This window comes from Nannobrachium achirus (genome assembly GCF_963921795.1).
Source record: "Nannobrachium achirus genome assembly, chromosome: 9".
NCBI lineage: Eukaryota > Metazoa > Chordata > Actinopteri > Myctophiformes > Myctophidae > Nannobrachium > Nannobrachium achirus.
In genome coordinates this window covers 9025461-9051405 of record NC_137818.1, presented here as the reverse complement: position 1 = coordinate 9051405, position 25945 = coordinate 9025461, and the positions used below count along the sequence as shown (strand labels likewise).

Sequence of the window (25945 nt, the reverse complement as noted above, 5' to 3'; positions counted from 1 at the left end):
AACTAAAAGACAAGTTATTTCATCTTTGGTGGTGATCGGGTGTTGCTCTCTGAAAATAGCAGATCTACAAGCTCACAACGCGTCGCGCTGCGATGCGTTGTCAGCTTGTAGATCTGCTATTTTCAGCAAGCAACGAAGTGTGAAATCAGGCATTTTTGTCGACAATTTAGGCATCTAAAATCTTATGATATTTAGTCGACTGCAACTAGACTAAAACTAAAACCTTTCCGATGTCCAAAATATGACTATAAAACTAAATTAAACTTCATTCAAAAGAATGCTGACACAATCAACACTGCTCCTGCCCTCTGGGCAGCATGACTCAGGAACCTACAGTTAATGTAGAATCCATCTGAGTTCATATTAAGCCGTGTGACCTGACGACCTCTTGGTGTGTGTGTTACATAAGATGTGCATGTTTTCGCCACGGAGGCTGCTGTTCTTGTGCATGTTGGTCCCACTGTGGGGCCAAAACAAGAGTCTAGTTTCACTGATCTGACAGAATGATTGGTTTCCCAACGAGACACGCGTGGGTCGTTTTGCCAGGTCAACTGTCCCTTTAACTGGGAATAACAGATGTACCGATAAGGGACTCTCTGACTTCTAAAGACACTTTTTTAGGGTATGGTTATTGTAGCACTGCACTGTTGTCATTGTCACTTTTCTTTGCATTGCACGGATTGTAACGGTCAGGGGTCATATACCATATTATATTTGATATAATATCTCATAACCTACTGTTGTGGAACTTGACTATGTTATTGTGTAGAGGTTATATGTTCTCAGTTTGAGTCATATGACTTGATCAATCCTTTTTTAACATTCCAGACTACAAAATCAGTACTAAATCGTAAAGATATAAAAGTGTGATGTAAAAATGTGCTGTATCTGATCAGTAACTGTATCGGATCTGTATTTAATCAGATTCGATGCTGCCATATCGTATAGTGGATCGAAACTGAACAATCAAGCATCACAGATATTTGTCAAAATTACAATGTTGCATACAAAATGAGCAGACAATCTAGAAACACATAAGATAGCCCTGAATGACAATAACAGTTGTGTAACTCTTGAGTGTACAAATGGAACCAAATGGACCCTTACACTTGCCGTCATACATACATAGAAAATACATAGAAAAATGCTACAGCCAGGTGGACAAAGACCGTCCACCTGTCCAACAGAGTCTGCCATGTTTTCAGGAAGACGTGATCTGCTTTTTTTGTTGATTGCAAGTTTTAGCACGTTGCACCAAGTCTCTAAGCCACCGCTGGCACAGAGGGCTAGATTCTGATTTCCATTGTTTCCAAAATGAACTGTTTTACTTTGTAACTCTCAAATGCTGTGCTGCCCCAGGGGGATCAATAAAAAGTATCAATAAAGATCTAATCTAATGTGTGTCTGTTTTCCATCAACAGAGGAGCCGCTGGGAAGATGGTTTGACAGCGGCACGCCACGGACCGACCCACCGACCCACTGACTGAGGGACCCCCGTTGTAGCTCCGCCCCCCCTCAGAGGAAGAACATGGCGGCCCTGTCCCTCCTCTTCCTCTGCACCCCCCTGCTCTCCTCCCTCCACGCCTCCTCAGCCCAGGCCATCTCCTCCTCGAACCCTCCCCTCCTCCCGCTCACAGGCTACACCCCCTATCCCCATGACCACGGCGGGACACTGCTCCGGTCAGTTTGATTGATTGATTGATTGATTGATTCAAGAATTTCATTAGAAGGTTGCATAGGAAAAAAGTACAGTTTCATGACAGTACAAATCACTGGTACAAGCCAAGGTCAACTAAAAGGAGATCCTAGTAAGCTTTACAGCTTATTTACACAGGAACCACTTTATGTATCTCATATAACATCGGAAGACAGACGGATAGAACACAGTACTTTGCATAGGATATCATCAATAATCCAAAGGCAAAATGCATTCAAAAAAGAAGAGAAAAGGAAAAGAAAGATGTTGAGCTTGTAGATCTGCTATTTTCAAAAGATTTCATTTGAAAACTTGTGAAATGGGACCTTCTGCATAATGAGGACTTTCTGCTTTTGGTACTTTAAGTACATTTTGATGCCAATATGTTGTGCTTTTACTCAAACAGCCTACATTTTTAATTTCAGACTTTTACTTGTAACAGAGTGTTTTTACATTGCAATATTGATACTTTTACTCAAGTAAAACATTTGAGTGGTTTTTCCACCACTGGTGCAGACTCGCAGACCGAGACGGTGCCAACGAGGTTCCGCAGGAGCCGATAAGGGCGTCCCTGGCCGACGCGCGGCCCACCGCAAGCTCCTTCCTGTCCGCCCTCTCTACACGGGACCTGGGCGGGGGGCCGAGGCTCCTGACCCGGCCCACACGGGACCTGGGCGGGGGGCCTGGGCTCCTGACCAGGCCCACCACCGCCTCCAAGCCCAGGAGGACCGACACGGCGGCCCTGGTGTTCAGCAGGGCTACGAAGGGGCCGACCGTCGTCACCACCACGCCTTCGAGTGGTGTCACTGGTAAGCCAAATGTTGCTTAGTCACCTGATCGATATTAACACATTGGCTGCGAAAATAGCCAAAAAGACGTCTGGAAACGTCTTTATATCAAAATTGGCATTCCTGGCGTTTACCAATAAATAATAATCAATATTACTATTTTATCGCCAGATTAGCAAAAACACTACATTACCCATAACGCTTTGCAGCCCTATAGGGTGCGCGCGTCACTGGCTTGTGTGACGCGCACAGCAGGCCAGCGAAGACAGAGGCTGCAGAATGCCTCCCATCCACAGGCATTGTAAAATGGCGGCCGTTGTTTACTTCTCGCGGCCAAACAAAATGCTTCAGATGTTTATCGCCGTCGGAACATTAACGATCCTACGTGCACCCGTCACACACGCCGAGGCCTGCACGCACACCGCGCGCTCGCGCGCCCCGGTAAGTTCCATTAACCGTATGATGGCCAAAAAATATGTGCCGCATTGTGAGCTCGTTGATCAGCGTAGATCTGGGGGTCCTCGTCCCGCAAACACTGTTGAAGGCCCCTCGTTTTAAAACACAACGTCTGATAATAAAACCTGATAAAACAACACCTCCCCTCCACCCTGCAGGTGGTGAACCAGCGGTGACGGCGCCGGGCGGTTCCGGGGACGACAGGCCGTCGCTCCCGCAGAAAGAGGAGGGCGGCTCGTCGTCAGGGAGCGATCCGGTTCCAACGGCGGTGCGTGTGGAGCGGGCCGGAGGATCACCCGATCCACCTCATCCTCCTCCGGAGGATGAAGAGACGGAGGAGCTGCTCGGCACGGACACAGCTCTGTTTCAGCCGCGGGCACAGACCGCCCCTCCGTCCGGAGGCCCCTCATTAAAAATGGCTGAGGCCCAGACGCCTACCGCACTCAGCGTGACGGTGAAGCCGAGCCCGTCTGCCCTTACAAGAGACGTCACAACAACCTCCTCCACCTCCTCCACCTCCTCTCCTCCGCCTGAAACCAAAGCCACGCTTAACCCCGCCGCCGTGACAACACCGGCAGGAGGAGGAGTACTAGCAGGTTTGAATTGACTTTGTGATTAAAAGGTTAAATAGCGTTGTATTCCCAAGAGAAATCATTGGTGTGTAGAGCAGTGCTTTTCAATTAGTGGTCCTCGGCGATCCCCAGATCAATGATGGAGAGTTGGTAACCAAATCATGGACCTTTTATAGATCTTTAACTCTTGAGAGAGTAAACTGAAACCAATTACAGGTCCATTTGGTTTCATGTTACGCTGTCAAGAGTTCAATTATTGTTAAACATCTGTATTACTTAAAAGACAACTTTGTTGTTTTACAACAAGGGTTCATATTTTAGATTGTAATTAGAGAAAAGAAAATATGAGTGTTAAAACATTTTTCATTTACTGCTTTCTATTTTTTTGCGATTTTAATGATTTTGATTTCAGTGGATGGAGGCATGCATACAAGTGGCTAAATATGTATTTTTAGACACAATAAGTCCATTCCCAAGATGCGCTTATCTTTCATGGGCAGATGTGACTTATGGGGGCTAGTACAGTGTTACTGTAAATAGTAAAAAGACATATTTAGCCTCTTGTACACAATCACATGCCCCTACCCACTGAAATCAAAAACTAAATCAAAATACTAAAATCTAAAATATGAACCCTTGTTGTAAAAAAAAGGCCTACAGAATTAGAGAATGTCGAAGAATTGTCACAACATCAATACGGCTTGGAATTGTGGTCAAAATCATATCAAACTAGAAGCAGTGCTCTTCCGAGCACAGGTCTCCACCAGGCCGTGCGTACTGGTGGTGTTACTGTATAATAGGCCAATGTAAAAAGGGTGGCATATGTTCCTCACCTTAGATCTTTCATGGCAATCGGACGCTGCATGCATGATTTGAAGCATTGTGTTCCAAAAATGTGTTTTGCTAAAGTCTACCTAATGGTGGCGCTATAACAGGCCAATGTGAAAAAGGTAGCATTTGTTCCTTGACCTAGTGGGAATATGTGTGGCAAATTTCACGGTAATCGCAAGCTGCGTTGATGATTTGAGGCATTTTGTTCAAAAGCGGAGCAATCCTGCAAAATTTGGAAGCTAATATTAGCCAATCAGGATGGAATATGAAATATCAGACTGATCGGACTTGATCACATGACTATAGAGATACTGTGTACCGATTTGCGTGATTTTTGCATAAAATCTCAAGGAGTAATATCCAAAAATGTGTTTTACATATGTCGGCCCAAAGGTGGCGCTATAAAAGGCTGATGTGAAAAATGCAGGGCAAAGGTTTATCCTTAGCCTCTAGGGAGTGCGCTTACAAAGTTTGAAACTGATCGGTGGAGTTATAGGTAAAACCACAAATCGGGCTGTTATAGCGCCACCATGAGGCTGATTAAAAAAAAAATTAAGTGGCATTTCTTCCTCGGCCTAGTGGGAACGTGTGTGCGCGATTTCATGATAATTGCACTTTGCGTTTGTGATTTGAGGCATTTTGTTCAAAACGTCTCAATCCCACAAACTTTGGAAGCCAATCTTAGCCAATCAGGATGGAATATGCAAAATCGGACAGATCCGTGTCGATCACATGACTGTGGAGATATTGCCTACCGATTTGTAGGATTTTTGGACAAAATCTGTAAGAGTAGTGCACAGAAATGTGTTTAGCGAACATCGGCCACTAGTTGTCGCTAGAAAAGGCCCATTTGAAAAATTTAGGGCAGAGGTTCTAGATTGGCATCCAGGGAATGTGTGTGCTCACTTTGGCAGCGACCGGGCCAACGGCGACTGAGATTTGGCGCTCACAAACTGCGAGGACGCACGGACGCACGGACGGACGCACGGACGGACGGACGCACGGACGGACGGACGCACGGACGGACACACGGACGGAGGGGAAAACATACTCTCCCTCAGCCTTCGGCTGGTGGAGACAACAACAACAAAATATTCTACCTTTTGGGTCCGAGAGGCTACAGTACAGTACAGTCGGTGGCTCAAATGCAGAATAAATAATGGTCCTTGATGTGAAAAAGAGTTGAAAACCACTGATAAAGAGTGCCTGTTCAGTAACAGGGGTCTCCCTCTCAGACTTCCTTGTCTCTCTAGGTCTTAGTAAACCAGGGTCGGGATAACAATGTCATCCCATCAGGAGAGAGAACTCGTACAGGATACAGGATGAACACATGAAACTGAAAGTGACAAAGAAAAGAAATGAGCAGGCAAAACTGAAACAATATAAATGTGTAGCTGATAAATGGATACCCATTCCTGTTGGTGTTTTCTGTTCATTAAACAAATCTAGGGCAGTGGTTCTCAAAGTGGGGTCCAGGGACCATCTGGGGTCCAATAGGGTCAAACACTGAGAGTTTACAAATGGAACCAAATGGACCCATAAGGGTTCCATTTGTACACTCACAGCCTCAACGGTTTGCTGATCTAGGAATAAATCAAAATGCCATTAATAATTGTTAAAGAGCAGCTATAAGTTAGTGTAATACAGTAATAGTAATACTACTGCAACATCAATTGACACATTCAAAATATGACTGTAAATTACATAAATGTGATAAATGTCGTGGTTTGACATACTGTACTTGCCAATAGTATTTTAAGCTGTCTGTATTGGAACAACTCTAGTTACTGAACAAACATTCTATAGCAATCACTATCAGTGATATAGCTTGTATGCTTTGACAAGGTCCATTATGCCACAGTCATAATGGCTTCCATCTTTATTCCAGGTGAACTTACAGCCATCACTCCCGCCACGGAAAGAACTACGCCCAAACAGGACCCCACCACTGGCACAGTGGAACCCAGCACCACCACCACCAGCACCACCACCACCCCCACCTCCGAGGAGAAAGCTCCAGTCACCTCGCCCAGTCGCGGCGGGCCACAGCGCAGTACCACAGCCACTCCACAGGTGGAGACGACCACACCTGCGACCTACGTGAACATTACTTTACATCCGACCGTGAGGGCGCCGGACGGAACGACCGATCAACCCACGAACGCAGCGCTACCAGGAAGAACTACACCTACGACAACAACAACAACAACCACCGCACAGTCAACTAAGACGGGTAAGAAAGGAGGGTTTCTGGGTTTTGTAGTTTAAAACCTATTAACTCATTCGCTGCATTTTAAAAATCCTTTTGAAGTGCCAGGACCCAGTCTCCATAACTTCCATGTAATTCATAGTGCATGAATCATGCACGCCCATGCATAGATCATGCACCACGTGTGTGCACGCTGTTCACAGCTTTTAAACACACAAATCTGCTAGGAAATCCGTTCAGTCATTCATGATCAGGAGCCATCATGTTTTCTTCAAATGTAAACAAACATGGTTGCCATGTTTGAAAGATGGGGTTGGTTTAGGGGTCAAACATGCAATTTCACGATCGTGATCATGCCTAGTAGATAGGAGGAGGTCCAAAAATATATGTTTTTATTTTTGCAAAAGCGGCCCAAAACTCAGAAAACTTGGGCGTGTCAGTGGCAGGGTACGGGAATAACTCAGGAAACTCGGGAGGGGGCAGCAAATGAGTTAAAAACTGAGGCTGATTCTACAAAAAAAAAAACTTCTATTTTCTGAAAAAAACTAAACTAAACAAAAAAAAAACATATTCAGTTTCTATATCAGTATTCTATAAGCTTGTAGATCTGCTATTTTTGAATAGCCAAAGTATAAATTAGTGGTTACAGTTTTTTTCTTTTTTTTAAAAATATAGCTAAAATCTAAAATGACTTTCCGGGTTTTAATGCATAACTAAAACTAAAAAAACAATAACAACAAAAACAATGGCATCATTGACTAGCGCTCCTGTTTCCTCTTAGCTGTGATCATTCGGAAAGGAATTATTTGCGCAGCTGGAATATGTGTTTATCTTACTGGAAAAAAAGCTCAAAGGTAGGAAAAGTCATGCATGAGACGGCGTGGGCGAGGAGGGTTCAGACGGTGGTGGGAGGGAGGAGGGATCGGGGGTGGAAGGAGAAATGATCCCATTTTATTAAGTGAAAGTAGTAATATACCACAATGTAGAAATACTCTTTTTCTTTTCAGCGGTGCCCTGGGTGGAGCTAAGCTCCAACATCTGACATTGTCTGGTTACCAAAAAAAATGTCCGAGCTCTGCTGAAGCATGGCCTACATCTGTCCTAGATATGGCCTACATCTGTCCTAGATATGGCCTACATCTGGCCTAGATATGGCCTACATCTGGCCTAGATATGGCCTACATCTGGACGTAGATATGGCCTTCATCTGGCCTAGATATGGCCTACATCTGGACGTAGATATGGCCTTCATCTGGCCTAGATATGGCCTACATCTGGACGTAGATATGGCCTTCATCTGGCCTAGATATGGCCTACATCTCGGAACAAACGGCTCAGAATCGGCTCTGACATCACTGTGATGTCAGGGGAACCACACTGACAGAATCCCTTTTATGCCCATATACGGAGATCCCTGATGTCATCAATATTATGCCCATATACGGAGATCCCTGATGTCATCAATATTGGTGCGACCTCGCCCTTAAGCGTCTTACTAGTAATAATACAATAATAGTCATAGTCATACTCGTAATCAAAATAAATACAAAAAAATAAAAATAATATAATGGGTATTTAACTGAGTTAATTCGTAAGAGTAAATAATCATAATTATCTCCATCACAACAATGTATAAAAGGAAAAAACACACTGATCAGTCACTGTAAAAGTAATTACAATTCATGTACTGTATACAATAGACCTATTAAACTCATGGCTTGTGTTTCTTACTTGGCATCCATAGAAATCTGTACAAACCCTAAGTAAAGGTGTGAAATACTATTTTTTAAGTAAAAAGGCATTGTATTCTAAATACATTCCATGGAAGTCAGCTCATCTTCAGTTTACAGTTTAGGTATTTAGCAGTCTTCTATGAAACCATGTTGCGCACCGAATTGTAGGTCGTCTATTTTGAAGTGATCATTCCAGCAATCGTACATGTACTGTATGTTTGTTTAGGAGCATCTTCCTTAGCACGAGCAGTGTCAGAAATGTCATAAAAGCAAAAGGTTAATGCCTCAAGTCTGTGATCTCTTCAACTAGTTGGCTGATGTATGTCAAACAGCAGCGACATAAGGTTTAGAATGTTAATACCTAATCATCATCATTAAGCTTTCAGTCATGACATTTTAGTTTTGCTTTATTCCATCATGGGTAGGGGAGGAGAGTGTGCACAGAGAGAGGAGAGCAGAGCATAATGAAGACCAGATGGAAGCAAAATTTGAGTTATAAACGTTCGCTTTGAAAATACATGTATTCAAAGATTTGCACACATTTTCAAGACTTTTTCAAAAATAGCAGATCTACAAGCTCGCAGCGCGGCACTCGGTGCCGCGCTGTGAGCTTGTGTATCTGCTATTTTTCACTGGTTAAAGCATTCAATAATTCTAGGCCTAAATGTTAAGACCAGATGGAACAAATGGAGAAGGGGAGGGAGGGAGAGAGGGAGGGAGGGAGGGAGGGGTGCTGCGGAAATGTAGACAGAAAAGGAAAAGTATGACACATTGGGGCACACGCACAGTCAGTCTCCAGTCACTTTTTGTTTTCCTTCATTTGTTGGATCCCACACTTTGTAATTTATTAGACCAGTAGTCTTTCCCAAACTGGGGGTCGGGATGATTTTTTTGGGGGGGGGGGGGGGGGTGTCGGGATGATTCGTTTAATGTGCAACATTGTTTTCTCACTCAACCAGGGACGTGCAGAGAATGTCAGAGGCAGGGGATGACATTTCTAAAAGGGCCGAAAATAGCTGCTATTTTCGGTACTTGATACCACACTGAACTATATATAGCATAATCATGTGAATACTGTGAGTTTGGACAAGGCAATTTGTGTTTCTTTCACCATAGTAAAAACTGCATTCATGGTTCTGGAGAGGGCACTTTTTACAGAGGGATGCCCCCTTCGATGTCTATGTGTGCACGTGCCTGCACTCAACGGTAAACAAACCAACATACAGTTTAAGTGTATACCATGGTATCTGCACATTTTTAAAGTAATTTAAGGACTTTCGAGACCTTTTTTAATACTCAGTTGGCAAAAGGGGATCTCTGATAATAAAATCTAAGAAAAGGCAAACTGTCAAGAACAGGAGGAGGAGAACAAGAGGTTGGTCACGTGGACTTTCATCAATACTAAAGTGGCCAAATCATAACATATTATGTGATAAAGATCAGCGATCTACAAGCTCACAACACCTTGCAGTGCAGTATAGTTTGGCTATTTTCACAATATTTACCCATGGAACCGAGTCAAACTAAATGTAAATGCCTCCTCTCCTACATTCCAGGTGCTTGTCAGGATGGGGTGAACCCCCACTGAAAAATTTGGAAACCCTTACATTAGAACACCACAGACCCCAATGTCATACCATGTTTAATCTTTGGGACCTTGTAAAAACCTCAGTGGACATTTGGACCAATTGTGGTCCCCGGAACCGCAGGTTGAGAACCAGTCTCTTTAGACAAACCACGAGGACCATCTCAATTACTTTTTTACAACAAGCCCTGTGTCAGGTTCTCTTGTCCAGCCTGTACACAGTCCTAACTAAGCTGAATTTATTGGCCTCCACCACGAGATGTGCCGCCTGCCAAGGCGGACGTGATGCTAACAAGCTAACTTGGCTCGTAGCATCACAGTGGTTCTGGCACGGCAGCCGCCCGTCCTAATACGGAGCGGAAGGCCACCTGTTTGTTGACTCATAATGATGACGACATGACGTGTCTTTGGTACGTCTGTAACAGTGTTGGTAACAGTGATATATGATAATAATTTAAATGTATATACAGTATAGACCTTTAAAAGTGCAATAGAGCCGTGAGGCATATAATTGTGCAATAATTTTGGTTCTGGTTCAAAACATAAAAAAATAACACACACACACACACACACACACACACACACACACACACACACACACACACACACATATATATATTATCGTCACTGTCGGGCAGAATCCTCGTATCTCCAAGTTTCAAATGTATTATTTTTTTGCAAAGTAAAGCCCTGCTTCATCATAAAAGGCTGTCGCACAAAAGCAGTGAAAACAGCAGATCTACAAGCAGCACACAACGTTGTGTGCTTGTAGATCGGCTGTTTTCACTAGTTTAAATCGTTTTTAAAATGATAAATACAAACGGTTTTGGGGATACAAGGTTTCCACCCGACAACGACCAGAACCAATGACAGGTGTTTTCAATGAATCTATCATGGTTACATGGAGTTTGAAGTTACAATGGGTTTGTATTGGAAGGGGGCGTGTCTGATAAAACGAATATCACATACTGTAACTAAATATTGAATCAAGAACACGTCGGGGGTGTTCACAAAGGCATGAGCAGACGATACACAATGACTCCAAACATGTTGAACAAAGTGAAATATCCCTTCAATACTTTACTCTCTCTACCCTGAGTAACGTGGGCCAATAACACTGCCTGAGAATGTGGTCTTGTAACTTTGAAATGAGATCTTTATGAGTTGTTCCTGGCCACGCGTGGACATCTGTGTGTGTGTGTGTGTGTGTGTGTGTGTGTGTGTGTGTGTGTGTGTGTGTGTGTGTGTGTGTGTGTGTGTGTGTGTGTGTGTGTGTGTGTGTGGGCAGACACGCTCGCGCGTGTCAAGAGGGAAAGCTGGAGGGTCGGGGACTCGGGGTATAGTACTATATTTAAGTGCATCCAGCTGTGAAATGTGATCGGCACATCTGGGCCGCGGCTGCGTCTCGCTGTGCTGTGAGACTCGACCTGGAAGAGGGAGGAAGTGGAGTGTAATATGTAGTCTACACGTGTGTGTGTGTGTTTGTACGTGTGTGTGTGTGTGAGTCCTGCCTGTACTTTATTGGCCTACTGTGTGTGCGTGAACGGCAACACGGGCCAACGTGTGTGTGTGATATAGTGTAGGGAGTCAAATGTAAGGTGGGTGAGAATGCCAGGAAGTGTATTATGTTATAGCTGGGATTTATGCTTCGTCGCGCCGTTGCGTCGAGGTCGACCTGCCGGAAGTAAGACGATCCGATCCGCAAGCTCACAGAGCGTCACGTCGCGGCGCTCTGTAGAGCTTGTGGATCGGCTGTTTCCGAGGAGCGCCCCGGCCGACACCACCGCCCGACGGAGAAGCCATAGGTGGGAGTGAACCATCGCTCCTCTCCGCAGCGAGACAGTTTTAGGAGCTCTTCTTCTCCTGCCAGGTGATTTAAGGCCCCGACAGGCTCCAAGTGGCGGCGGAGCCTAAACGTTCTCTATCAGGCGTTTTACCGCTGATGGTTTTGTTCCACTATCCATCACCGTAATGTATGCGCACGCTCGCCGAGTGAAAAATGGATCCCTACAACCAGGCCGGGAATTTCGTCATTTTTAGTGACAAGGCCGCTTGGCCTTTTGTGTTGTTGGAGGGCACAAAAGGGCCAAATGCCAGGCCAGGAAGACCAACCAATAAAACAAGATCTTAAGTCCATTGAAATAATTAGTTGAATTTAAGGGTCATGAATGATTTCTGCAGTGAAATAAATAAATTAATTATGCTATTTACAATCTGATCCATGCTCAGCCCTGCAACAATCAAAGTCACTGGATTGGTTTAAAGTTGGCGACTCAGGGGAGTTAAGGAATTCCGAATGTCAACAAAAGACACTGGTGTCTTCATGACAAGAAAGAGACACTGGTGTCTACATGACAAGAAAGAGACACTGGTGTCTACATGACAAGAAAGAGACACTGGTGTCTAGTCTACATGACAAGAAAGAGACACTGGTGTCTACATGACAAGAAAGAGACACTGGTGTCTACATGACAAGAAAGAGACACTGGTGTCTACATGACAAGAAAGAGACACTGGTGTCTACATGACAAGAAAGAGACACTGGTGTCTACATGACAAGAAAGAGACACTGGCGTCTACATGACAAGAAAGAGACACTGGTGTCTACATGACAAGAAAGAGACACTGGTGTCATATTGACCATAAAGAGAAAGAGGAGACAGTGGTACACTCATCTGCAGGGCATTAAGGCCACTGTGGCCTCAGGTCATGCCATCTGTCTGAGGGGCACAAGGCCAAACTGAGGGGCAAGTTATTTTCAGGGCAAGGCTCCCGCGTGCTGGCTAATACCGACAAAGGCGCCTCTCCGACCTACACACCCTAGGTGGGGTTGGCGATAGGGCCTTTCTGTGTGGAGTTTGCATGTTTTTCCCGTGTCTCCTAGGGTTGATACCCTCACAAAAACATGCTGTAATCCTGGTCTCAATAATGCCTCCCCCTGGCCAGCCGGGGCGCCTGATGGAGGGGAAAGGAACTGGTTGGAATAACGTGTTCCTTCCACATGCTACGTCCATCCCAGGGAAATCCCCCCTGTCAGGTTAAAAGAAACAACTTGGACTACCCATGCATAGAAGGAAGCATGAGGTCAGTCCGTTGCATCCCCAGGCGCGGTAGAGGGAGATCATTGCCCAGGATTACATAGGCAACTGGCACTGGCTGAAAATGGGTTACAAAATCGTGGGTTAAAAATTATATATATATAAAAAAAGAAGGAGATCTCCGTCTTTAGCAGTCCATATTTATTTATATATATATTCTTTCATAAATTTGTGCTATTGAACACCCTTTACGTCTGTGTTTTGGTTAAACTAATATTGAACCAATGACAAGTAATAAAAAGTGCTTTGGTCGAAACCTCTTAACTCCACCTGAGCTCATTTTCCCGAAGATAAACATTTTGGAGTTAGGAGGTTTCGGCCCGACAGCAGAGATATTAAAGTTATTTACCCATCCTAGAACTACTAGCAGCAGTGAATGCCATTAGTATGAAAATGTTGAATGATCTTGAATTTCTTTAACATAAATCTTATTTCCTGGAGGTCCCTGGCACAAAACATTTTCAGATGTTGGTGGGGGGGTCCGCGGCCAAATACATATCAATTTGGGGAGGGGGTCCTTGGCGCGAAAAACTCTAGAGAACTAACCGCTCTAACCAGTGACGTGCTGGGCCCCTGATTCAGCCCGGGAAAAAGAGTTGTAGAGGCCCTCATTGCGCTGCTGCTGCTACTCAAATATATGCCATTTCAGATCATGACAAGTGACGAGCCAGTGGGCCAATTACTGTACATGAGTTATATTTCGTCGTTGTCGGGTGGAAACCTTGTACGTCCAAAACCGTTTGTTTTGTATTTATCGTTTTAAAAATGATTTAAACTAGTGAAAACAGCCGATCTACAAGCACACGTTGTGTGCTTGTAGATCTGCTGTTTACACTACTTTTGTGCGACTGCCTTGTATGATGAAGCAGGGCGTTGCTTTGCAAAAAAAAAATTACAAATTTGAAACTTGGAGATACGAGGTTTCTGCCAAACAGTGATGATTTACTTTGTTGGCCACCCAGCCCCCAAAATGGAACGAAGGCCTACATTTTATTTATTTATTTTTCCTAATGGCCGGCCTGGACCGGCCGGGAATGAACCGGCCGTTCGGGAGTTGTCCCGCTTTTCCCAATGGCCAGCACGTGGCTGGCTCTAACCATCCAGCCATGCACGGCCGCCCCCGGAACCCTCTCTGCTCCATGGACTCCCGATGAGTGGAATCCATAGTGGCGTCTGAGAACGTTAATCCATGTGTTATGGTGGTCATTTGGGGGATGCAGCAGCAGCAGCAGCAAGGTTTCACAATGTTCTGTTATCTTAGTAGTAGAGCGGCTCCCCAGGTGATTAGTGTGATTAACATGCTTCTGGCTGTTTCCTGTATATATATATGTACTGTATGCATGTGGGTGGGACCGGGTGGAACGCCAGGATAACTGTTCGTTTGCTTGTTTTACTTAGTGAGAATGTACAGAATAGCTGGTTTGTTGTGACCTTGAAAATGTTGAATTAAGTCTACTCTACTACAGCCAGCACCATGAGTTTTCATCATTTCACTCATCTTATGGTCCACTACTCCCCTCTAGTGGCTTTTGAATGTAATGAAAATAAATGCCACAGAAAAAGTGGAGTCCTTGAGTTTCCAAGAAACAAATCCAGTACACAACAGGAGAGGATGGAGGCCTCCGTACAATGCAGAAGAAAAGTGCCCCAATGCCCAGAAATACTAATACTGCTTTACAACCTTTATCTAGGCACTCAAACTCAAAAATTATTCAACCATTTCAAGATTCAAGAGTTTTATTCTCACTCTCTGTTGTAATTGTAATTTGTTGGCAGATGTTTAGCTTAATGTTAACATTGTTTTCTCACTCAACAGTAAACAGAACAACATACTGTATAAGTGAATACATGGTATCTGCACATTTCTAAAGTGACAATTTAAGGATTTGTTAGTACCTCTGGTCAAGCATTGGCCAAATTGTCAAATATTAGAGGCCAAAATTATTGTGAAAATAGCCGATCTACATGCTCACAACGTTGCGAGGCGTTGTGAGCATGTACTGTAGATCTGCTATTTTCACAATGGAACAGATCAAGTCAAACTAAATGCAATGCCAACTCCTATATTCCAAGTGCTTGTCAGGGTGGATGGTGGATGGTGGCTCCATTTCAAAATAATCATATTATTTCAACTGGGGACCCCCCCCCAGTTGAAATAATATGATTATTTTGAGGGGTCGCGGCCTGAAAAGGTTGAGAACCACTGAACTAAAGTACAACGCTACGTGTTTCTTATCGTCACAGGGAACACTCGTACCCGTACCACCACCACGGCCGCGGCCGTGCCAGTGGGCAGAGGAAGGCACGGAGAAGGGGACGACGCCATCGTCACCCAGAAGAACCGCTCCGTTCCGCTGGGACGACCGCCCCCCGCCCCCACCCCCGCCCCCGTCCCTGTGGGCCCCCCCTCCTCCTCCTCCTCCTCCCCCAACATCAGCGGCACCCTGCTGCACTGGGACGACCTCTCGCGCACGCTGGCGTTCGCCTGGGAGCTGCACGTCTACGGCTCCGCCAGCCTCTTCCTCCTGCTGTTCGCCGGTGCCGCCCTGGGCCTGGCGCTGTCGCCCGGCATGCACTGCCCGCACCGTGGGGCCCTGGCCCTCGCCAACGCTCTGCTGTTCCTGGCTGGAGGCCTGAGGTATGTTGTACCCGTAGCCCGCTGCCAGTGGTGGAAACAGTACTTACATTCTTTACTTAAAGGTAGGGTGATTTAGCTTAAGTTTCAGTTTCAGTTTTCATGATGTAGGTGCCTTCCTCCAATCATGATCAAGTGGGGGCAGGCCTTGGTGCGTGTAAGGCCCTCCCCCCACTCGACCATGATCTATCCCGATTGGAGGAGAACATGTTACACAACAGTTTTTTTTTACACCTTTTAAACCAGTAATGTGACGAACGTTTTTTTGGGGGGAAATCATGGAAAACATTAAGCAAATCTTTAAAGCGAACATTTGTATCTCAAATCTTTGCTTCTGTGGGTCGATTGTCCGTTTGAGCGCCACTGACATAGAAACATACGTTTTTCAGAAAACAGTTTTTTTTTTAATATATTTTTCTTATTTAGAAGACATTTATAGAATCGGGTCCTCTGGTCTTCATGGGTTTATAAATTCCTGATTTTTCCGCAGGGCGGCTCTCTTCCTGATCGACCCGTACGGCGCGCGGCACCTGCTGCCGCGGCCGGCGGTCACGGCGCTCTACAACCTACCTTTACACCTGCTGGTGTGGACGCAGGCGGCGCTGGCCACGCTGGCCCTGCGCGCCGTGGAGGTGAGCGCGCTGCCGCCCACTCTGGAGCGCCCCCCGCTGGTGGCCGTGCTGGCGGTGCTGCAGTGCACCCTGCTGCTGGCCGCCGACCTGCTGTCGCCCGCGCTGTCGCCCGCAGTGCCCGTCACCCTGCAGGTAGGAGACCACTGGGTCACTGGTTCTGTGGGTCACGGAACAATATCTCACAACTAACTAAATTCACAAGTAAATAAATATCCCTTCATATATATTGTTGTGGACTTACTTTTCTGGAGACACTTGTAGTTTTTATAGTGGAGGCGCGGTGGGTCAAGAATGCCACAACAAGGGTATAACGGACCAGTTACCCATATATGGAGACCCCTGGTGCCCATATATGGAGATCCATGTACTGTATATGGAGATATGCTGTGAGAGCCCAAACATGCTTACTCAGTTATTCGTTATGTGAAGGTCCTGACATCATACCCTTTTATTCCCATACATGGAGATCCCTGTCTGTAGAACCAGCCACACAGATATGGGCTGTCTTGGCCATCTGTCTTGGCCATATATGGATTCTGTTAGTGTAGTATGTGGCCGTTGTGGCCTCCATATATGGGCATTCCCATATGAAGTCCTGTCAGATATAGGCTTAATATTGATGACATCAGGGAACTCCATATATGGACATAAAAGGGATTCTAATAGTGTGACAGCACAGTGATGTCAGCACGGCAAACCCATTCTGTTAGAGTGGTTCCCCTGACATCACAGTGATGTCAGAGCATGATGTCAGAGCGGCAAACCCATAGACCGTAAAAGTGTACACGTCCAGACAGAGTCAGCATGTGCCATTTCACATACTAAACTACAACCTTCGGTCGCAATTATTTCAAAACGTAAAATAAAAATGTTAAAACCTTTTTTGAATGAAGATGAAACAATGTTTTTTTTGTGCTTGTAGATCTGCTATTTTCACCAGTTTTGTGCGACAGTCTTGTATGATGAAGCTGGGCCTTACTTTACGGAAAAACATACACATTTGAAACTTGGACATACAAGGTGTCTGTCTGACAGTAACGTTATTCACTTTTTGTCCGACGCAACCTTTGACGACTGCATCGGCCTTGTTCTAAAAACACGTATTATGGCATCAAAGTCAGTTTAATCCTATTACAGTGATTCTCAAACCTTTTCATGCCAAGGACCCCCAAATTGAGATGTATTTGGCTGCGCCCCCCCCCCAGCATCCCCCAACTGAAAAGATTGTGTGCCAGGGACCCTCAGAAGGGAAGATTTGTGAAAACCAATGCCCTATTTTATACTTTCAAAAATATATTCAAAAATAGCTGATATAAACGCTCACAACGTGTCGCATAGCGGCGTGTTTTGAGCTTGTAGATCTGCAGCTTTTGAAAAAGCATGCCATTTTTACACAAATCTTCTCTTATGGGGGCACGAAATCTTTTCAGATGGGGGATGCAACTACACCAATTGGGGGTCATGAAAAGGTTAGCCTACAGCAAAATCACAAAGCAAAATTAAAACGTATCAAGCTCAACTCTGAATGCGGTGTGTAAATATCATCTCATATTGTAATTACAGATAATTTTAGCTCCATGCTAAAGGTCTCAGCAACAGCTTTACAGGTCATCAGCCTTAATGAATGTCAGCTGCGTCTCTGTCAGTTTTCATATTTTTATGCAATAAGCTTCACAGATTAGTGCACAAGGAAGACTGGACACCCATCGTGAGTCTGAGTTACACCTCGGTTGCCGAAAATAGCTGAGCTACAAGCTCACAAAGCGTTGCATCGCAGCACATTGTGAGCTATTTTGGCAACACAGATTTAGGAAAGCCTACAGCTCTGCTGGTAGCATATCAATAATACAGTAGGGAATTAGCAGGATATATACTGTGTATACAAACATTTGCACTTGCTTGGATGTTTACTAGTTTCTCATTAGATGTCTTCCTTTTTGGTACAGGTTGCACATTGTGTGTAGTTCTACCTGATGTACGAAAGTGTATCACTTTGGAGTTATTCTTAGGTACTTGTGGTGTATTATGGGTGTCCTATTTTTGTTGTTGGTGTCTTGTATGGCATGTGCAGCAAAGATTGTGTCATTTTATCTCTGCCTCTTGGCCAGTTCCCACTTGTAAAAGAGACTCAGTGTGTTTTTACTGGTTAAATAAAGGTTAAATGAAAAATAAAAATAACCTATTCTATGCTTTGGGTCTGAGAGGCTAAATCAAATGGTCCATGGCGCAAATTCCCAATAAATAATGGGCCTTGATATGAAAAGGATTGAAAACTACTGGATTATTGGATTGAATTATTCATAATCTTTTAATAAATGGGCTAAGGTCATTCCCACCGGGCAAGACAAAGATAAAGATAAAAAATATCTTTCTCATTTGAAGTGGATGGTAGTGTCCACACTGGACGGCAGTGGCTCAGGGGTAGAGAAACCGTCATTAGAACACAGAGGGTTCCCGAATGGTTCCCAGTTCGATCCCGGGCTCCCCCAGAGTTAGTGTTTGAAGGGTCCTTGAGCGAGACTCTGAACCCCTAGTTGCTCCTGGTGAGTAGGTTGGTGCCTTGCATGGTTTCCTACACCATCGGTGTATGAATGTGTGTGTGAATGGGTGAATGTATGTAATGCACAATCTCTGTAAAGCGCCTTGGATAAAGGCGCTATATAAATGCACCATTTACCCTTAAAGGGATAATTTCACTTTCAAAAAAACCTTTTGTCATTTTATCGTCTAATCAGGCTTTTGGGAACACCCAGGAAAGTTTTTGAATTTCTTCATTCAGTATTTAGATATTTGATATTAATTTCCCCCTGTTTTCCCTCCTCCAGGACCTTCCTATATAAACCCATTATAACTTCAAACTCTATTTTAACCATGATAGATTCAATTAAAACACCTGTACTTTTTTCTGGTGACTCCTGACACCCTCCATAAAAACGTGATCAGGCTGTTTTTCTTTATTTTTTTTATTTTATTTTTTATTGATTTCGATAATTTGGGGGGAATGAAAATGATTAAATACAATAAAAGATTATAAAAAATGTATGAAAAAAGTATAGGAAGGTCCTGGAAGGGGGCAAAATGGGGGAAATGAATATCAAATATCTAAATACTGAATGAAGAAATTCAAAAACTGTCCTGGGTGTTCCCAAAAGCCTGATTACTAGACGATAAAATGACAAAAACATTTTTGAAAGTGAAATATCCCTTTAAGTCTGACTAAAGCATGGTACCCCTATACTCTCTCCGTTACAGGTTCTGTCTCTGTGCTGGGGCCTGGCGGTCTGCCTGGGTTTCCTCTGCTACGTGTTCCCACGGCTGCGCCGCCCACCCGCCGCCGTGGCTGGCGACGTGGCGCGGCCCGCCTTGGCGGCGCCCGCCGAGGAGACGGAGGGGAAGCCCTGGGCACGGGGCAGGAGGACGGGGATGATCCTGGGCAGAGTGCTGGCCGTGTGCGCCCTGCTGGGGGCGCTGTGCTGCGGCCTGCACGTCCACGCCACGCTGTGGCTCTACGGCCTCCTGGGTAAGGCCTGTCACAGTTGTTACATTATGGACCCTTTGTCAAGTCCCAGTCCATGGTTGTGCTCCTCTTCGCACCAGGGGGCCAGTTGTCCAGTTGCGCTGTTCTGGCATCAGAAGCAACATGTACTCCATAGGATTCCATTTATTTCCCCCGAACTTTTACATTTGATTTTCTTACCTTAATAAACTTTGTCACAAATACTTTATGGTTCCTGTCGCTAGTTTAAAGACTCGTTTCAATCACCATGATATGCGTTTTGTGAAAATATGGTCCAATTTATGTTATGTTATAGCAGGGTATGCTGTAGGAGGGGCTTGTGATCATAGGCTTGTGATGATTCTTCTTCGTGTGCTTTATTTTCGGCAAGCTCAACACCACATTCTCCCAAGTATCCCTGTGGTTGCATGTGACCGTTGGCAGCCAATAGCATTCGAGATGGTACCATTTCTACCAATGAACGTTGATTTTTGTCATATCTGCTTTGAGCAATATTAGTTGACATATCCCAAACAGAAATATACATTTGATTTCAATATGCTTCAATGTCCAAAAAAAAAAAAAACATTTATCGCAATTATTTGTATAGACAATTAATCCTCAGCTAAAACGTCATGACGGTGACATCTCTTGCCTCCTCCAGGGGACTGGAGGCGCTTCAACTGGGGCTGGTGGCTGGTGCACTTCTGGGCCCGCCTCCTGGAGCTGGCCTGGGGCTTCTCCCTGCTGCTGCTGGGGTCCTGGGTGTTCTGGAGGCCCGGCGGGGGTCCGGGGGGGAGCGAGGAGGGCGGGCCGGGTGACAGCCGGGCCGGGGGAGAGCTCTCGTCCCCGGGGCAGTCTGCTGCCTCCTCCCACAGACACACCTGCTGGTCCAAGATAGTCCAGAGCCTCACAGGTACGCTGCAGTACACTATAGATAGTCCAGAGCCTCACAGGTACGCTGCAGTACACTATAGCTCTGATAGTCCAGAGCCTCACAGGTACGCTGCAGTACACTATAGCTCTGATAGTCCAGAGCCTCACAGGTACGCTGCAGTACACTATAGCTCTGATAGTCCAGAGCCTCACAGGTACGCTGCAGTACACTATAGCTCTGATAGTCCAGAGCCTCACAGGTACGCTGCAGTACACTATAGCTCTGATAGTCCAGAGCCTCACAGGTACGCTGCAGCACACTATAGCTCTGATAGTCCAGAGCCTCACAGGTACGCTGCAGTACACTATAACTCTGATAGTCCAGAGCCTCACAGGTACGCTGCAGTACACTATAGCTCTGATAGTCCAGAGCCTCACAGGTACGCTGCAGTACACTATAACTCTGATAGTCCAGAGCCTCACAGGTACGCTGCAGTACACTATAGCTCTGATAGTCCAGAGCCTCACAGGTACGCTGCAGTACACTATAGCTCTGATAGTCCAGAGCCTCACAGGTACGCTGCAGTACACTATAGCTCTGATAGTCCAGAGCCTCACAGGTACGCTGCAGTACACTATAGCTCTGATAGTCCAGAGCCTCACAGGTACGCTGCAGTACACTATAGCTCTGATAGTCCAGAGCCTCACAGGTACGCTGCAGTACACTATAGCTCTGATAGTCCAGAGCCTCACAGGTACGCTGCAGTACACTATAGCTCTGATAGTCCAGAGCCTCACAGGTACGCTGCAGTACACTATAGCTCTGATAGTCCAGAGCCTCACAGGTACGCTGCAGTACACTATAGCTCTGATAGTCCAGAGCCTCACAGGTACGCTGCAGTACACTATAGCTCTGATAGTCCAGAGCCTCACAGGTACGCTGCAGTACACTATAGCTCTGATAGTCCAGAGCCTCACAGGTACGCTGCAGTACACTATAGCTCTGATAGTCCAGAGCCTCACAGGTACGCTGCAGTACACTATAGCTCTGATAGTCCAGAGCCTCACAGGTACGCTGCAGTACACTATAGCTCTGATAGTCCAGAGCCTCACAGGTACGCTGCACTACACTATAGCTCTGATAGTCCAGAGCCTCACAGGTACGCTGCAGTACAACCTAGCTCTGGGAAAAGTTCTACTTATTAGGGAATTAACCACTTGTGATTTTTGCAAGTCGACTCAACTCTGTAAAAAGTTTAGTTGAAGTCGACTGGGCATCGACTGCGTGAACGGGCGACAAAACCCGAAAATTACCGCTGGACTTCATAGAATAGCCTTGATTACTTATTGTCAAGGACAGAATTCTCTCCTTGACAATAAGCAATCCCGGAGCTAAAATAATGGTAGAAAAAAGACAAAGAAAAAACCCCAAAAATAACAAAAACAAAAAGGTTTTATTTTTCAACTTTCGACTTCGACTTTCCTTGGTGGGAGTCGACTTGTGTTAATGCATTTTTGTGTTAATGCCCTACTACTTATGTTGTTTTTGCTGTGTTCAAATGTCCTTTTATATTGGGTTTTACTCTTGTGTTCGGGGTGTTTCCCATTAAGGAGATATGTGTTGAACTACTACTACTACTTTTTACCTTTACAAATGTCCTTTTATAATGTGGACTGACTGACTGACTGACTGACTGACTGACTGACTGACTGACTGACTGACTGACTGACTGACTGACTAAAGCCCCTTTTGCACTACGAGGCGGAACAAGAACTTTCCAGAACCTGAACCAATTTTTTTGTTTCCATAGTGCACTGCCCGGTTTCAAAAGGTTTATGGGAACCTTTTTTAGGTCCTGTTCTTGATGTAGTACTAAACTTCTGGGAACCAATGGGCGGGGCCAGCACCGCTGCTGCCCTTTTTTGGGACCTTCCCGGTTAGGTCTGGTTACAGTATATGGAAACGTAAGCAGAACTTGGTCCCGGAACTTCACAGGTTCTTGAGAGTTCTTGGTTCTGGAAAGTTTTGGTTCTAGTTCTGGTTCGGCCCTGTAGTGGAAAAGGGGCTTAACTGACTACTGACTTACGTACTTACTTTGCTTACTTACTTACTCACTCACTTACCTACTTACTTACTTACTTTTTTACTTACTCACTTACTTACAATGTGTTTCCTTTGACACACCTGCTGGTCTAAAATAGTAGAAAGCCTTACAGGTAGGGCAGTATCACAATATCAGTTTGCTTTTTTCCTATAACGATAGAGTGATATAAAAAGAGTTTAATTTACGCCTTTGCTGTGAATTAAACTGAGATATTTTGAAAAGGTGACCCCTGCAGGTAGCAGAATGGAACTGCACAGTGATGACATCACCAGTGGAGGAAGTAGCTACATACTATTGGCAATATTGGGATATAAATAAATGAACATCTTCAATGTCTTGAATTCAGAACCAATTATATCTGCAATGTTCTGGAAGCATCTCTGCTGTAAAAGGCTAAGTTGGACTTCTTCCACTGCTGACATCACACAAACTGCTCATCTGACATTTTGAACAGATGTTCAAAATGTTCAAACACCTTCTTTCAACATTTATTTAAGAGTCTCTGTCGGGTGGAAACCTCAAGCCGAAACTGTACTTTTCAGGTTTCTTATGTTATTATCAGCCCATTAAATGGCTGTTAAATGGAGGACCATGAAATGGAGCCAGTATGGCCATATTCAACATACCAAGGTTTACTATTCTGTCCCTATCGTGACATAAATGAAAAGCACATAGTATCCAATCCAATTCAATCCACTATATTTACATAGCACATTTTACAACCAAAGTTTACAAAGTGCTCTACATAACAGAAGAAAAAGCTAAATAAGGTGTGTGTGTGTGTGTGTGTGTGTGTGTGTGTGTGTGTGTGTGTGTGTGTGTGTGTGTGTGTGTGTGTGTCTGTCTGTCTGTCTGTCTGTCTGTGAGTGTTTGTGATGTCTGTATTATTATATTATTAATATGAAGGAAAAAAATATATATATACGAATATAAGAGCTTTCTGCCCGACAGCAACGATATATAACCCGTCAAGTCTATTGTTTATTAGAATGCCAAATTATAGCATAAGTAAAACATTTTCCACATCATTCGAATTTCCAACATTTAAAATGACATCGTCGCCCTTGTCTCTTCCAGGCAAGCCCTGCAAGAAGTCGGAGAGCAACGGAGTGGGGGGCGCGGGAGGCGCGGGGGGAGTGGGAGGCGGGGGAACGGGAGGGGGTGAGGTGCCCCCTAACAACTGGGCGGGGCTCCACCTGGAGCGGCCCCCCGCCGGCGGACCCCCGGACATCAGCAAGAGCCTGATCCGCAACCAGAGCAACCACCACGAGCAGCACGTCAAGGACAGCAACCGCGGGCGCAACCAGCGGGCGCGCTCCGCTGACCGGGAGCGTGGGGTCTTCTCCTCGGACGGATCCACGGGATCCCTGCTCAGGTAGCTGTTGATTTTGATTTAGTTTTAGTCATAGTCTTTTGAATAAGATTTCATTTAGTTTTTTAGTCATATTTTTGTCATCTGAAATGTTTTAGTTTTAGTCTAGTTTTAGTCGACTAAATATCGTAAGATTTTAGTCGACTAACTAATTACATTTTTGTTGATTTTGTCGACAAAAATGTATTTTGGCAGGCCTTGTTGGTGTCGTAATGCCTGATTTTACACTTGGTTGCACTCTTGTAGATCTGCTATTTTCAGAGTGGAACACCTGAGCACAACCAAACATAAAATGCCTTGTCTTTTAGTTCTACTGCATCTCTTCTCCACTAGTCCCTCCCTAACATTTTGGTTTAGTTTTCATTTGTTGACGAAATTATCAATATATTAAATCTCAGTTTTAGTCATCATAGCTTAGTTTTTGTTTAGTTTTCATTTAGTCAGTGAAAAAGGATAGTCGACGGACATTGCCCATGCAGATCATAGTTTTATAGTTGACTAAACCACCACTGTGCTCAGGTTGCAGGCTCTGTTGGGGAGGCCCCTGGTGGGGAGGCCCCTGCAGATCATAGTTTAAACTAACCTAACACTGTGGTCCTGCAGGTTGCAGGCGCTGGTGGGGAGGCCCCTGCAGATCATAGTATTAGTTGACTAACCCAACGCTCCCCTCAGGTTGCAGGCCCTGGTGGGGAGGCCCCTGCAGATCATAGTTTTACTAAACCCAGCACTGTGCTTACAGGTTGCAGGCTCTGGTGGGGAGGCCCCTGCAGATCATAGTTTTACTAAACCCAACACTGTGCTTACAGGTTGCAGGCTCTGGTGGGGAGGCCCCTGCAGATCGGCGGTCTGGATCAGCAGCAGGAGAAGGACCTGACGGACCCGTCCTCGCTGTCGCTGTACGAGTTCGACCTGCGTCCGCCGTCGCCCATCGACCTGGGCCGCAGCATCGACGACGCGCTGCACCGCGAGCACCTGCTGGGCGCCGGCAGCCTCTTCCAGCCGCTGTCCCTGGGGCCCTCGTCGCCGTACCCGCCCTCGCCGGGCTACGCCTACGGGAACAACACCAACCAGGGGAGCGGTGGGAGCGGGAGCGGCGGCGGGGGGCCCTGGCTCCGCCGGAACAGCGACCCCCAGCTGCTGCTCTCCGACAGCAGCGAGTCGTCCTCGGTGCCGCTGAGGGGCAGCAGCGTCGCTAGCAGCGTGCCCAGCCGGCAGGTGACCGCCCCGCCCACGCCCTCCCACCACCAGGGCGGCGCCGGCGGCAGCTTCGGCGTCCCCTCCTCGGTGTCCTGCCCCGTGTCCCTGCGCCGCGGCCCCTCCCGGACCTCCTCCTCGGGACACCTGGCGGGGGAGGGGGAGGGGGAGGAGGGGGCGGACGACACGCGGCCCTTCCTCACCCCGGACTCGGACAGGTTGCGGGGCGGCGGCGGGGGCGGTGGTGGCGGGGGGAGGGGCGGGGGCGGGGGCGGCTCGCGGAGCTACCTGGAGGTGAGCCGGCTGGACGATACCAACAGCGTCAGCAGCGAGATTATAGACCTCTAACCACTTGAACCCCCCCGCCCTCACCGACGTCCTTATTGTGGAGAAGGCTTCCGCGGGACATAGCAGATGGACAGAGCTGTGAGCTTGTGCTGATCTGTGAAAGCTCTCTCCCTCCACGATGAAGGAAAACAGAAAATACACTAGTATAGAGCCCTGAGGGACTCCTCTCAACCGTATTATGGGGTTTAAGTGGTTAATAACCATTTTTTATTCCCCCTCCTTACTTTTCTCTTTGTCGAAAATAGCTTAGCTCTGTCCGGCTACAAGAACTACGGTGAAACGTAGGCTGACGTAGTTTCACCGATTCTACGATCTCACG

General features: G+C 45.8%; 1 protein-coding gene across 1 annotated transcript; it reads left to right on the top strand.

The window, feature by feature from the left end:
- Positions 1–1528: 1528 nt before the first annotated feature.
- Positions 1529–25626, top strand: LOC308291732 (uncharacterized protein; the record flags this gene model as incomplete). Its single annotated transcript, XM_080733861.1, has 10 exons — positions 1529–1680; positions 2213–2505; positions 3099–3536; positions 6232–6576; positions 15213–15606; positions 16094–16367; positions 19488–19755; positions 20396–20647; positions 23790–24087; positions 24891–25626. The coding sequence occupies 10 exons, from the start codon at positions 1529–1531 to the stop codon at positions 25624–25626; spliced, it is 3450 nt and encodes a 1149-aa protein (XP_080589987.1).
- Positions 25627–25945: the final 319 nt, after the last annotated feature.